Raw genomic sequence first — 15942 nt, forward strand, 5'->3', positions numbered from 1 at the left:
CTCTCAGGATTGGAAACAAGCGAGCTTTCCCTTCCAGATCACAGCACTTGCTCGTCCCCCTTACCAGCAACCTAACGCAAAGGTACACACACTGTAACTTGGTCTTGAAAGAACGTTACGCATCGAACTAATGTTCAAAATCAGGTTTATTTCCTTCTTGGTACAATTATGAAACAGCGTGAAAACGTATTCGCCTAGACCGGCGTTTACAAATTTTCGCGCCGTTTTGACTCTCTCACAAACATTGTAAACATCCGGGCTAGAGGTCACATGACTTCCGGTAAGAAAACTTGCCTCAACAACATTAACCCTTAAGAGTCCCTTTAAAAAAAAAACGTATTTGTTCCTAAGGCCATAAAATGCCACCTTCACAAAAACTGCTATAGAATTATGATATATTAATATTTATTTCCACTTTAAAAGAGTAAATCTTTTAGAACTACTCCAGCCTGACATACACATATGAAATATGAATTATATTTTGGGGATTTTAACCCTTTAAATGCCAGTTTGTTGAAAAAACTCCACAGTTTTTTTATTGAAAAAAACAAAAAACTAGAATAATTTTCAAAAAGTACATTTCAAGGAATATTTGATTATTGTTATTATTAGGTCCCTAGATTGGTCAATGATTGGCAGCAACATTGATTTGAATGCATTGTTATTTTTTTTGCAGTGTCAGGTTTAAACAAAAACTCACATTCGTGTTCCTAAGGCCATAAATTGCCACCTTCACAAAAACTGCTATAAAAATATGATATATTCATATTTTTTCCCACTTTAAAAGAGTACATCTTTTAGAACTACTCCAGCCTGACATACACATATGAAATATGAATTATATTTTGGGGATTTTAACCCTTTAAATGCCAGTTTGTTGAAAAAACTCCACAGTTTTTTTATTGAAAAAAAACAAAAAACTAGAATAATTTTCAAAAAATACATTTCAAGGAATATTTGATTATTGTTATTATTAGGTCCCTAGATTGGTCAATGATTGGCAGCAACATTGATTTGAATGCATTGTTATTTTTTTTGCAGTGTCAGGTTTAAACAAAAACTCACATTCGTGTTCCTAAGGCCATAAATTGCCACCTTCACAAAAACTGCTATAAAAATATGATATATTCATATTTTTTCCCACTTTAAAAGAGTACATCTTTTAGAACTACTCCAGCCTGACATACACATATGAAATATGAATTATATTTTGGGGATTTTAACCCTTTAAATGCCAGTTTGTTGAAAAAACTCCACAGTTTTTTTATTGAAAAAAACAAAAACCTAGAATAATTTAAAAAAAAATACATTTCAAGGAATATTTGATTATTGTTATTATTAGGTCCCTAGATTGGTCAATGATTGGCAGCAACATTGATTTGAATGCATTGTTATTTTTTTTGCAGTGTCAGGTTTAAACAAAAACTCACACTCGTGTTCCTAAGGCCATAAATTGCCACCTTCACAAAAACTGCTATAAAAATATGATATATTCATATTTTTTCCCACTTTAAAAGAGTACATATTTTAGAACTACTCCAGCCTGACATACACATATGAAATATGAATTATATTTTGGGGATTTTAACCCTTTAAATGCCAGTTTGCTGAAAAAACTCCACAGTTTTTTTATTGAAAAGAACAAAAAACTAGAATCATTTTCAAAAAATACATTTCAAGGAATATTTGATTATTGTTATTATTAGGTCCCTAGATTGGTCAATGATTGGCAGCAACATTAATTTGAATGCATTGTTATTTTTTTTGCAGTGTTAGATTTAAACAAAAACTCACACTCGTGTTCCTAAGGCCATAAAATGCCACCCTCACAAAAACTGCCATAAAAATATGATATATTCCTATTTTTTTCCTAAATCTTTTAAAACTACTCCAGCCTGACTAAAATGAATAATACAAGATCATTTTGAACCATAAAAACATTTATTTTACAAAGATGAACATTGAATGAACACTGTGTCTGGCTGTGAGAGTTCAGCTCAGGTCGAGCAGGGGCTGCAAATGGACAGACTGTGGTCCTTGCATATGAATTTCCCACATTTGCAGCAGGTGCTGCAAACTCTTCTGTCCATGCAAAAGTTGCACTGCCTCCTGCTCTTCCGTTCACTGATGAGAGAGGGGCCTGCAGCAGCACCCTGCAGATCTGACACCATTGTTGCAGCGGCTGATGAGCGGGGAAGGCGCCCTCTCTTCTTGATGTGTGGGGTCACCAGCATTTCTCCCACCTCTTCAATGAAGAGCCTCCTCCTGTACGGTTTCTGCTGCTGCCAGGATGGCTCGATTGATGTCCACAGGACGTAGGCGTTGTAATGGGAAATGTCAACCAGGTTGTGGAAGAGGGCAAGTGGCCAGCGATTTGTTCTTCTCCTGCAGGAGTAGGTGGCAACAACCTAACAAAAACATAAAACAAGACAATTTGAATACATGATTCCAAGCATTTTCTCTCATGATGCAAATATTAATTATTTCATAGGAAAATGCTCATTTGAAAAAAACCTACATATATTTCAGACAAGAATATCAGAGTAAGAATACATGTGTGCGTAACTGATGCCTAATGGCACCTACCTTATCAAGGTTGTCGACACCCTCCTTTGCATCGGTTGTAGTCTTTGATTATGACTGGCTTTCTCTTCATTTCGTCGCTTACGTCTGGACTGCGGTGTTTCGTGCTTAGAAGCAGCACATTCCTGCCCCGTCGAGGGATGTAAGAGACCAGTGTGTGGGTCTTCGTAAAGGCAAAGGTGGAGGAGAGGATCGCTCTCGCTCTTGCCTGGAGCAAAATAGGGGGAAGCTCAGGCTTGTTTCGGCGAATTGTGCCAACCAGGGCCAGTTTTCTCCTGAGCAGCTCCTCAGCCAGGGCGAAGGACGTGAAAAAATTGTCACAGGTAATGATGTGTCCCTGGAGCCCCTCTGTCATCTCCAGGACCACCCTCATCCCCTGGTTGACTTCAGGACGACTGCCAGCTGCTTTGCCTGTATACACCTGCAGTCTCCAGGCGTAGGATGATTTTACATCACAGTTTGCCCAAATCTTTATACCGTATTTGGCCGGCTTTTTTGGCATGTACTGCTTGAAGCTGCACCTGCCTCTGAATGGGACGAGCTGTTCATCCACGCAGACGTCGCTGAATGGGCTGAACAGCATCGGCAGGCGGTGCGTCCACATATCCCAGACTTTGCGGAAGGCAGCCAGCTTGTCATCACGGCGCCGCGGTCGGGATAGCTTGTCGTCGAACCGCAGTGTTCGGCTGATTTGGTGAAACCTCTTGTGGGACATCGTGGCTCGGGAAATGCTCCGTCCCGATTTCTCACTCCAGAGGCAGAGGGTCGATTCATTTTTTGACCTGTAAACACCGGCCAAAATGAGCAGCCCCACGTAAGCCTGCAGTTCCTCTGTGTCCATATCTCGCCACTCTGCAATTGACCGTCTCCCATGCAGGTTTGTCATGGACACAATATGCTGCAGGATGTCATCTGTCAGCAGCAGTGCAAAGCTGGATGCCGGGTCACTGATTCGGGCGACAGCATAGTGTGTTGGTCCCGGGATCAAACTTCTGGCTGCTGGGACGTAGCGGAGCGTCTCAGTGTTTGTGGGAGACCAAAACACTTTACCATTTTTTGAAGTCCATCCTGCAGCTGCTTCCTCCAATTCCCCTCCGCTCTCAGTTTCAGATGAGTCTGAGTTGGACTCTAGCTGGTCTGTTCCCACCTCTGAGGCGTCCTCCGTGGACTCTGAGGCCTCTTCTGTGTCAGCCTCAGAGTCCACGGAGGAGGATGAGGAGCCATCCTCGCAATCAGAGTGCATGATGATGTCCAGAGCTTCCTGTGTGCTGTAATGCCTTGCCATCTCCAAAAAGACTACTCCTGCACTAATAGTAATACTTATAACCATGGCTGCAGTGCACCTGTATAAACAACCTGAGCGAGAACCAAAACAAAGTCCAATTTTGTTTTGGTTCTCGCAACTCATTGTTTTTATTATTGAATTAGATTATTACGCAGTGTGGCCTTCTAAGAGAAAAGTCTTTTGAAGTTTGACACACAAACACACACACACACACACACACACACACACACACACACACGCACACACATACCATTATCCAACATCAAAAGCGACACACATATAATTTCAGTAGCAAGTGACCCTTGCAGAAAACAGTAAAAAGGGTGACATTTTGCTACAGGCTTCAAAGGGTTAAAATTATCGCCATCTTGTAGACAAATGTAAAAATTGAAAATTGAAAGCTAGAAGTCCAAAATGAAATCTTAACATAAAGGAAATCAAGAGTTTATGATAAGATAAATGTGGGGTCAAAAAAAGCATTTTCAATGGTTTTCAATGGGGCATTTTTTGCCGCTAGGAACAAATGTGTCGGTTTTTGTGTAGCTTAGCCATTTTAGGCTAATTTAAAAAACTGAGACGACAATTCAATATACAACTAAAAAAGAATATCCTCTGGCAAGTTTGAGCAATATTCATTCAACACAGCCAAAATGGCATGAACATGAAAACCTGAATGGCTGAAAAATGGCCCCAGGGACTCTTAAGGGTTAAACAAAGTTCAAGCATACATGAAGCACTCTTCAAAAATACAAAACAATAAATAAGGGCACTTTGAGCGGCAGCTACACACACACACACACACTCAGTGTGTGTGTGTATATATATATATTTTATGCTATTTGATCCTATATTATCTTCTACTATACACCTGCATTGTGTACACTGTCTTGTCCCGGCCTGCACCTTGTCCAATGTTGACTAGTAAACACATTCCTAGTATGTTGTAAAACTACATGGCGACTAAACAGATCTTGTATCTTGCTTATTTTCCCTCTTAGGAAAGCGGGCACGGGATGTGAATTTCTTTGACACCGTCGAGGCGTTGGAGGACCGGCGTGCCGTGGTGAAAGAGTCGATGCACGGGGATCAGATGGTGCTGTTAACCAAGGCCCAGGAAACGGAGGACAAGATGCTCACGATGATGGAGCGCCAGGCTGAAGTGTTGAAGCGGCAGATGGAGCGCCAGGAGCGCCAGGATGAAGTGTCGGCGCAGCGCCAGGAGCACCAGGATGAAGTGTCGGCGCAGCGCGAGCAGCGCCAGGAGCACCAGGATGAGCGACAAACCACTTTTCAGAATGGGTTTCTGGAAGTGCTTTCCCAGCTAGTGAAAGCCAACAGGTCTTCCTCCCTATTGTTGCCACTGTTAACAATGTCTGCTGCTGAGCCTATCCCTACACCTGGGACAGTTCATTTTGTATTGTTTTTATTAATACTGACACACAACTTTGCACTAAGGTGTGCATGCTGCTGAGCCTATCCCTACACCTGGGACAGTTTATTTTATATTATTGTTATTACTGTTATTATATAGTCTTGATACAACTGACACTTTATTTTATATTGATAATGTTAATTTACATGTACAACTTCTATTTTATTTACATTAAAAATGTGAACTTCTATTTACTGTTATGTCTTGAGAGTGCAATAAAGAGAACCTACATGGCGATTAAACAGATCCTGTATCTTGCTTATTTCTCCTGACACTTTATCTTTAGTGACCTGTGTAGCATCCTATACATCACATGTAAGTGATTATTCTGATACCATCATGTTTCATCGGTTATAAACTGGCGAAGCTTTATTTAGTGCGAATGCTGTGCCACAGCATTCCACTATAGTACTTCAAACCTTTATTCTTTCCGCTTATTATTATTTCAGCCAATACTTTGGCTCTCCATAGCTTCAGCTTATTTTCAGCTACAGAAACCATTCAAATATCAAACTATTCAGCCTGTTCAGGAATCGATGGGAAACCTTCAACTTTTTAAAAATATTTTATACTTTTTGAAATATTCAGCTTTTTAAACTTTTTTTTAACATTGAAGTCAATGGGAGATGCCTTCAAATCCTCTTTTCCTACACTTTGTGCCAAATGCTTCTCCTTCCACATAATTTCAGCTAGACACTTAATTCCAACTTTCAAATGATCACAATACCTTCAGCGATAAAACTTGTTATTCAGATTCTTCATATCTTTTACACTTCTTGAGATATTTAACTTAGTTTGGAGCTTGGTAGAGAGGCCTTCTTCAGATTTTAACATTAGTGTGGATGGAGCAGCTCGTTAAGTCTAGAGTGCTTTGATCTCAAAACAGAGTGCAGCAGTGCTCCCCAAAAAATGTTTTAAACTTGCCATATAGTATTTCCCAAACCCTACACTCCTCAGACATATTTTTTCATGAAAAACGTAGGAAAACCTCTCCTAGGTTGGAAAATTAAAAAAAATTAAGAAGAAATATTAATCAAAATGCCTCTTGAGCGCATGAAGAGACAAAAAGTCCACCTAGCTCCCAATTGATTCCCATGTTAAATCTTTCCGGAACTTTCTTCAGAACAGAGAGAAGTACACTTTAGACAAACTGCTCCCATCTCCACATTTTACACACAAAACCAAAAAAAACAATATATATCAGTTCATTGGGGTTCCCTGATGCTCACGGTCTGGTAATTTTTTGATAGGAGCCATAGTTTTTGAACAGTTGGCAAAATTGTCAGATATAATCCTCAATGCATTCTTAATGGGTCTCAGTGCTGCAGTTGGGAAATCGTCATAAGTCGTCACCATGGTAACCTTTCATCTCTGGGTTTACACACACAGGTGTTTGTAAACATTCATTCACTACTACTTACATTTAATATCTTTATTTAACTCCTTGAGCCTAATTTCAGCTGCAGGAACAATTCAAATATCAAACTATTCAGCCTTTTCAGCACTTGATGGGGAAACTTTCAACTTTTTCAAAATATGTTATACTTTTTAAAACATTCAGCTTTTTAAAGTCTTTTTTTAACATGGAAGTCATTGCAATGCATTTGAGCTGTAACAATTCTCTCTCTCTCTCTCTCTCTCTCTCTCTCTCACAGACAGACAGACACACACACTCTCTCTCTCTCTCTCACACACACACACACACACACACTCACACTCACACTCTCTCTCACAGACAGACAGACACACACTCTCTCTCTCTCACACACACACAAACACACTCTCCCTCTCTCTCACAGACACATCAAGAGAAGAGAGGGCGATCAAGAGAAGTGAGAGAGGGTGATAGAAGAGTGATAGGGTGATCAAGAGAAGAGAGAGGGCGATCAAGAGGAGAGAGAGAGGGCAATCAAGAGAAGAGAGAGAGAGGGCGATCAAGAGAAGAGAGAGAGGGCGATCAAGAGGAGAGAGAGAGGGCGATCAAGAGGAGAGAGAGTGGGCGATCAAGAGGAGAGAGAGAGGGCGATCAAGAGAAGAGAGAGAGGGCGATCAAGAGGAGAGAGAGTGGGCGATCAAGAGGAGAGAGAGGGCGATCAAGAGGAGAGGGAGAGGGCGATCAAGAGGAGAGAGAGAGGGCGATCAAGAGGAGAGAGAGAGGGCGATCAAGAGGAGAGGGAGAGGGCGATCAAGAGGAGAGAGAGAGAGGGTGATCAAGAGAAGAGAGAGAGTAATGTAACCTCCTAATGTAATGTATTACTCCTATGAAAATGTTCAAAAAGTGCTCAAACTTCACATGTGTGCTAACAGTCCAGCCGTGAAGACATCTACGGGACAGTTTTGAGATTTCTTCAAATGCCGTTGCCATGGCAACACAATGCTCACCATGAAACACGGTTTTCTCATAACTTCAGTGAAAATGATCGAAATGGCCCAAAACTTCACAGGTTTGGTAACGATGCAGCCATCAACACATCTAAGCGTATTATGGGGTGTCATCAAATGCCGTTGCCATGGCGACAGATAATTCACCATCAAGTTAGTTCAAAAGTTTGCAGTTCAAATATTCTGCTGCTTTCCCAAGCCTTTTTACTTTCTTTTCTCATCTTAATACAAATTCATTCACTACTACTTACATCTGATATTTAACTCCTTCAGCCTATTTTCAGCTGCAGAAACCATTCAACTATTACATTATTCAGCTATTTCATTACATCAAGGCTATACATGTTTTTTTAAACCTTTTCTTTTAAATATTAAGCTTTTTTCTGCATTTTTTGTAGCTAAAAGCAGCTACCATTCAGCTAATAACATATTCAGCTTTTTCAGCTAAATTCAGCCACAAATGTTCACAGTTTACAGCATTCGCACGCATTTTCTGCAGGAAATGCATTTTCTAGTTATTATTATTTCAACCATACTTTGGCTCTCCATAACTTCAGCTTACTTTCAGCTACAGAAACCATTCAAATATCAAACTATTCAGCCTGTTCAGGAATCGATGGGAAACGTTCAACTTTCCCTTTTTGAAATATTCAGCTTTTTAAACTCTTTTTTTTAACATTGAAGTCAATGGGAGATGCCTTCAAATCCTCTTTTCCTACACTTTGTGCCAAATGCTTCTTCTTCCTGATAATTTCAGCTAGACACTTCATTCTAACTTTCAAATGATCACAATACTTTCAGCTATAAAACTTGTTATTCAGATTCTTCATATCTTTTACACTTTTTGAGATAATTAACTTTGTTTGGAGCTTGGTAGAGAGGCCTTTTTCAGATTTTAACATTAGTGTGGATGGAGCAGCTCGTTAAGTCTAGAGTGCTTTGATCTCAAAACAGAGTGCAGCAGTGCTCCCCAAAAAATGTTTTAAACTTGCCATAATTCCCAAACCCTACACTCCTCAGACATATTTTTTCATGAAAAACGTAGGAAAACCTCTCCTAGGTTGGAAAATTAAAAACAATTAAGAAGAAATATTAAACAAAATGCCTCTTGAGGGCATGAAGAGACAAAAAGTCCACCTAGCTCCCAATTGATTCCCATGTTAAATCTTTCCGGAACTTTCTTCAGAACAGAGAGAAGTACACTTTAGACAAACTGCTCGCATCTCCACATTTTACACACAAAACCAAAAAAAACAACATATATCAGTTCATTGGGGTTCCCTGATGCTCACGGTCTGGTAATTTCTTGATAGAAGCCATGGTTTTTTAACAGGTGGCAAAATTGTCAGATACAAACCTCAATGCATTCTTAATGGGACTCAGTGCTGCAGTTGTCACCATGGTAACCTTTCATCTCTGGGTTTACACACACAGGTGTTTGTAAACATTCACCTCTCTCTCTCTCTCTCTCTCTCTCTCTCTGTCTGTCTGTCTGTCTGTCTGTCTGTCTGTCTGTCTGTCTGTCTGTCTGTCTGTCTCTCTCTCTGACAGACTCTCTCTCTCTCTGACAGACAGACTCTCTCTCTCTCTCTCACACACACACACACACACACACTCTCCCACTCTCTCACAGACACATCAAGAGAAGAGAGGGCGATCAAGAGAAGTGAGAGAGGGTGATAGAAGAGTGAGAGGGCGATCAAGAGGAGAGAGAGAGGGCAATCAAGAGAAGAGAGAGAGAGGGCGATCAAGAGGAGAGAGAGGGCGATCAAGAGGAGAGAGAGTGGGCGATCAAGAGGAGAGAGAGAGGGCGATCAAGAGGAGAGAGAGAGGGCGATCAAGAGGAGAGAGAGTGGGCGATCAAGAGGAGAGAGAGAGAGGGCGATCAAGAGGAGAGAGAGAGGGCGATCAAGAGGAGAGAGAGAGGGCGATCAAGAGGAGAGAGAGAGGGCGATCAAGAGAAGAGAGAGAGAGGGCGATCAAGAGGAGAGAGAGAGGGCGATCAAGAGAAGAGAGAGAGAGGGCGATCAAGAGGAGAGAGAGAGGGCGATCAAGAGAAGAGAGAGAGGGCGATCAAGAGAAGAGAGAGAGAGGGCGATCAAGAGGAGAGAGAGAAGGCGATCAAGAGGAGAGAGAGAGGGCGATCAAGAGAAGAGAGAGGGCGATCAAGAGAAGAGAGAGAGGGCGAGAAAGAGAAGAGAGAGAGAATAGAGAGAGGGCGATCAAGAGAAGAGAGAGAGGGCGATAGAAGATTGAGAGGGTGATCAAGAGAAGAGAGAGAGTAATGTAACCTCCTAATGTAATGTATTACTCCTATGAAAATGTTCAAAAGTGCTCAAACTTCACATGTGTGCTAACAGTCCAGCCGTGAAGACATCTACGGTACAGTTTTGAGATTTCTTCAAATGCCGTTTTCATGGCAACACAATGCTCACCATGAAACACGGTTTTCTCATAACTTCAGTGAAAATGATCGAAATGGCCCAAAACTTCACAGGTTTGGTAACGATGCAGCCATCAACACATCTAAGCGTATTATGGGGTGTCATCAAATGCCGTTGCCATGGCGACAGATAATTCACCATCAAGTTAGTTCAAAAGTTTGCAGTTCAAATATTCACTACTACTTACATCTGATATTTAACTCCTTCAGCCTATTTTCAGCTGCAGAAACCATTCAACTATTACATTATTCAGCTATTTCATTACATCAAGGCTATACATGTTTTTTTAAACCTTTTCTTTTAAATATTAAGCTTTTTCTGCATTTTTGTAGCTAAAAGCAGCTACCATTCAGCTAATACCATATTCAGCTTTTTCAGCTAAATTCAGCCACAAATGTTCACAGTTTACAGCATTCGCACGCATTTTCTGCAGGAAATGCATTTTCTAGTTGTAATTTATTTATCATCAATGTTGCAACCTTGTGGGGGAATGGCAGTGGCACATATACAAATATGATCATTTATATAATTTTAAATATTATTTGACCTAAAACCAAATGTTTTTATGATTGTCCTCTGAGGAGGACATGGGGATTTGCAAACTTTTAATTCCCCCCCCATTTTACACAACACAAAATGGAGTCCACTATGGGCCAAAACTAACATGTAGGTTTCCATAGTGTTTATGGCAGACAGATGCAGTGGGTCTCAGGAAGATATATATATATAATAAAGGTGGGTTTGCTGCTGAGCCTAGTGGTTTGTGGCCTGCCAGTAAACCCAAAGCAGAAGAAGAAGAAGTGACGTCAGCGGCTCATTTGCGTAATCTTCCCTCAGGGAAAAGTACTCCGGTGTGAATTGGTACTTCGGGCCCTGGGGTAAAAAGTGCCTGGGCACTGAGTGCCGGCACTAAGTACTGCAAAGTACTTGGTGTGAAGGCGCCTATTAGGCGCCTTCACACCAAGTACTTTGCTGTACTTAGTTCATGAGCACTTTTATGCATAGTAACAAAACAATGATGGGGTTGAGAAGACACTTTTTTTTAAAGAAATAAGAACTTTATGTAGCAGGCACATAGTTATAAAAGTCCATACTAAACGATGTAATTGCATTTTGTAGATTGCATTGGTGTCCACTCATCAGGCCATGAGTATATATAAGGTACAATAAGGATTCATTAGCCGCGTTCACACCAAGTACTTTCCTGTACTTAGTTCCGGCACTAAGAGCCCTGGCGCTTTTAACCCCAGGGCACTTAGTACAGATCGCGTTCACACCGGAGTACTTTTCCCTGAGGGAAGATTACAAGTACAGTAGGTGGCGGTAAGCACCTTAAAGTTGTTTGCAATCCGCTACAAAACAAGAGAAGAAGAAGAAAAACTTCCCGCGTATACTGTCTGTTGTTTACCTTCCGACCCCAGACATGATGGAGATGGAGTCGACTGAAGTTGTGCTGTTTGTGCTCATGTTATACAGCTTTGTAACTTCGTTAATGCGGCCAGAGCCTGAGCCTATTAGGCGTCCGACAAAAATCCGGAGCCGCCACACGTCGAATGCTATAATCGCAAAGTTTCTTCAGCATCAAAAGCTTTAGGAAAAGGATTGGCCGACGGAAAGCACACGATTGCCATGTTTCACCGTAGGATGGCTGATACAGGATCTGTTTAATCGCCATGTCGGTTTTCTTTATTGCACTCTCAAGACATAACATTAAATAGAAATATTTTAAATGTAACTAAAGTGTCAGTTGTACATGTCAGTAAACATTGTCAATATAAAATAAAGTGTCAGTTGTACTATATAATAACAGTAATAACAATATAAACTCCCAGGTGTAGGGAGTCTCAGCAGCAAACCCACCTTTATTATATATCTTCCTGAGACCCACTGCATCCGTCTGCCATAAACACTATGCAAACATACATGTTAGTTTGGCCCATAGTGGACTCCATGTTGTGTTGTGTGAAATGGGGGGGAATTAAAAGTTTAGGTCAAATAATATTTAAAATGATATAAATTATCATATTTGTGTATGTGCCGCTGCCATTCCCCCACAAGGTTGCAACATTGATGATAAATAAATGACAAATAAAGCTTTGCCAGTTTATAACCGATGAAACATGATGGTATCAGAATAATCACTTACATGTGATGTATAGGATGCTACACAGGTCACAAAAGATAAAGTGTCAGGAGAAATAAGCTTAATCGCCATGTCGGTTTTCTTTATTGCACTCTCAAGACATAACATTAAATAGAACAATTTTAAATGTAAATAAAGTGTCAGTTGTACATGTCAGTAAACATTATATATAAAATAAAGTCATAACAGTAATAACAATATAAAATAAACTGTCCCAGGTGTAGGGATAGTCTCAGCAGCATACACACCTTAGTGCAACGTTGTGTGTCGTGTGTCAGTATTTACAAAAACTATACCAAATAAACTGTTATTAAATGCAGTTTGTCGCTCATCCTGCCGCTGCGCCGACGCTTCCTCATGGCGCAGCGCCCACACTTCATCCTGGTGCTGCTGGCGCTCCATCTGCTGCTTGAACACTTCTGCCTGGCGCTCCATCGAGGTGAGCATCTTGTCCTCCGTTTCCTGGGCCTTGGTGAACAGCACCATCTGATCTCCACGCAGCGACTCATTCACCACGGCACGCCGGTCCTCCAACGCCTGGGCGGTGTCAAAGAAATTCGCATCCCGTGTCCGCTTTCCTAAGAGGGGAAAATAAGCAATATACAAGATCTTAGTCGCCATGTAGTTTTACAACATACTAGGAATGTGTTTTTTGTATTTTCACAAATAGAATTAAGGTTTCACAAATCTGAAACTGTGTTATAAAGAATCTTTTGACTCTCTGGGATAATCCAGTCCAGATTTGATGAGTCTAGGTATAGTGGTTTTAGATCAGGACCTGGTCTAATGTGGTCTACATGTAAAAAAAGCACTGAAATCTCCCTTTTTTGTATTTTCACAAATAGAATTAAGGTTTCACAAATCTGAAACTGTGTTATAAAGAATGTTTGGCCTCTCTGGGATAATCCAGTCCAAATAAATCGGCTATGCAGCGATTCAAGAGGTTCAAACACGGAGGATTGTTCCTTTTTGAAGAGTGCTTCATGTATGCTTGAACTTTGTTTAATGTTGTTGAGGCAAGTTAAACATAAAATATGATGAATATTATGAAATAAACATGATTGTGAACATCAGTTCGATGCGTAACGTTCTTTCAAGACCAAGTTACAGTGTGTGTACCTTTGCGTTTGGTTGCTGGTAAGGAGGACGACAAAGCGCTGTGATCTAGAATGCAAAGCTCACTTGTTTCCAATCCTGAGAGTTGTCCATCCTCGCCTGAAACAGACGATTAGTGCCATGAGTTAGTGAAGCAAATTACAGAAACACTGCACAGTTATTCACAAGTCAAAACGTTTTCATACAGCGGAGAATATCTAGCTAGCTAGATGTAGCTAGCCGGGGCCGGTGTTAGCCTATTATGGCTAGCATGGCTAGCTTGATCTACTGAGCAAATAAAAGTACATCTGAGACCATTATTGTGCAGATTAAAACCCCAGTGCTTGTAGTTGATTTTACCTTCATCGTGGTAGTCATCGTTGGCCACTGAATCCGCCGTTTGTAGTCCTGAGTTTCTTTATATTTAGCCGGCTGTGCACAATTCCCAGGTCGAGTGAAAGCTACCGAACTGGCTTCAGGAGCATTCCTTGGGTCGCGTCCTCGGCGTAGATCTCCAGAAGCGCCGACACCTCCTCATCATTTCTTGATGCTTGCCATAACTGCTTTCAAAAACAAACACAACGCACGGAGCGTTGTGTTTTTGTAGCGAGGAAAAACAATGGCGTCTCCACAGAACATTTTCAGAGTTGTACGGGCGTGGTTTGCAATTCGCCCAGCCAATCAGCACTGGGGAACTTTTGGAGCTCTTTTCACCCACAGAAAAGTACGCTCTCTGAGCTGGCTCTAAAAATGGGGGTAAAAGTACCCGAGATTAAGTACGATTTTTGGTGTGAACGCGACATAAGGGGTACTCACGGAACTAAAACGCGAAAAGTACGGTGAAAGTACTCCGGTGTGAACGCGGCTATTAGTAAAGATAGGTCCTCATTAGGCGCTTTCATACCGCAGTACTTTTCCCACAAAGGTTCATCAGAACTTAGTTCATGAGAACTCTTTAGTTCAGATCGCGTTCACACCGGAATAAGTCCCTGGGGGAGGATTAGGCAAATAAGGCAAAAACAGCCATAAACCTCAAGTTATTTTTAATGTCCTCAACTCGTTCATTAATCCCTGTGATGTTTCTCCAATTGTGCCATCGACTACTCTCTGTGATAAGTTTCTCACATTTTTTATTGAAAAAGTATCTGCTCTTAGGCTAGCCCACACTAGTGCTACCCCAGATCCTGCTCCTTTTCTGTGCCCTGCTGTCCACACCAGCCTGTATCCCTCTCTTCTCTCTCGGATGTAGTCAAGCACCTGCGGCCGACAAACTGCACCTCAGACAGCATTCCCACTCGCCTTCTCAGAGATGTTTTTGAATCAGTTGGAGCGAGTGTTTTATTACTTATAAATACCTCTCTTAGCTCAGGATGTGTCCCAGCTGCCTTCAAACATGCCGTGGTTAAGCCACTACTTAAAAAGAAAAATCTCGACCCTTCCATTCTCGCAAATGTTAGGCCCATCTCCCAGCTACCTTATTTATCTAAAGCCCTGGAGCGAGTAGTCTACGCCCAGCTGCAGTCTTTTTTAACCATGCATGGCATCCATGAAAAGTTTCAGTCTGGCTTCAAACCCATGCACAGCACTGAAACAGCCCTTTTAAGAGTTTTTAATGATCTGCTCCTAGCCGCCGACTCAGGTAGCCCAGCTGTCTTGGTGCTGTTAGACCTGACAGCTGCCTTCGACACTGTGGACCATAGCATCCTGTTGTCACGGCTTGAACAGTCCGCTGGCATCACAGGCTCTGCTCTTGCATGGTTCAGGTCCTACCTGACAGACCGTAGCTTCTCAGTGTAGCTAGGTGCCTTCTCCTCTGCCAAAGCCCCTCTTACCTGTGGGGTTCCCCAAGGCTCGATTTTGGGCCCCATCCTTTTTCTACTGTACATACTGCCCCTAGGTTCAATTCTCACAAAACACAACATCCCCTTCCACTGCTACGCCGACGATGTACAGATCTATCTGCCACTCAATTCAAATGTAAACTCATTACAGCTATTGATGGACTGCTTAGCAGAGATCAAATCCTGGCTGAGCCAACATTTCCTCAACCTCAATGAGAGCAAGACTGAGGTTATCTTTTTTGGACCCCAACCTCTAGCCTCCCAGGTTGATATTCTGGGCTCCCTCAAAAATAATATCCTCCCCTCTGTCACGAACCTTGGAGTGACCTTCAATAGCGCTTTTAAATTCGATAAGCAGGTCAGCAACGTAGTCAAAACCTGCTTTTTTTAAATACGACTATTGGCCAAGACCAAGTCGTTTTTATCTTTTAAAGACCTGGAAAGGGTTATTAACGCCTTTGTTACCTCGAGACTGGACTACTGCAACGCTCTGTACGTGGGTATGGACCAGGCGTCAATTAAATGCCTGCAGCTAGTTCAGAACGCAGCTGCACATCTTCTGACTGGCCACAAAAAGCGTGACCACATCACCCCAATTCTGGCCTCACTGCACTGGCTTCCAATTCGGTTCCGAATTGATTTTAAACTCCTTTTATTTGTTTTTAAAGCACTAAATGGGCTGGCTCCGGTCTATATAGCTGAACTCCTCCAGCGCTACACCCCAGCCAGAGCTTTAA

General features: G+C 41.6%; 1 protein-coding gene across 1 annotated transcript; it reads right to left on the reverse strand.

Annotated features, from left to right (window-relative positions):
* Positions 1-1997: 1997 nt before the first annotated feature.
* On the reverse strand, positions 1998-4012 carry LOC117469208 (piggyBac transposable element-derived protein 4-like). Its single transcript, XM_034113589.1, has 2 exons — positions 2607-4012; positions 1998-2385 (listed from the first exon to the last, which is right to left on the reverse strand). The coding sequence occupies exons 1-2, from the start codon at positions 3989-3991 to the stop codon at positions 1998-2000; spliced, it is 1773 nt and encodes a 590-aa protein (XP_033969480.1). The 5' UTR covers positions 3992-4012.
* Between the last annotated feature and the right edge of the window lie 11930 nt (positions 4013-15942).

This window comes from Trematomus bernacchii, unplaced genomic scaffold (genome assembly GCF_902827165.1).
Source record: "Trematomus bernacchii unplaced genomic scaffold, fTreBer1.1, whole genome shotgun sequence".
In the NCBI taxonomy this organism is placed as follows: Eukaryota; Metazoa; Chordata; class Actinopteri; order Perciformes; family Nototheniidae; genus Trematomus; species Trematomus bernacchii.

What these genes read in the sequence shown, in the direction of transcription:
- LOC117469208 (XM_034113589.1), bottom strand. Translation starts at nt 3,991, where the DNA reads ATGAGTTGCGAGAACCAAAACAAAATTGGACTTTGTTTTGGTTCTCGC. An exon ending in TACAACCGATGCAAAGGAGG is followed by an intron (nt 2,386 to 2,606) that starts GTGTCGACAACC and finishes CTACTCCTGCAG; the next exon opens with GAGAAGAACAAATCGCTGGC.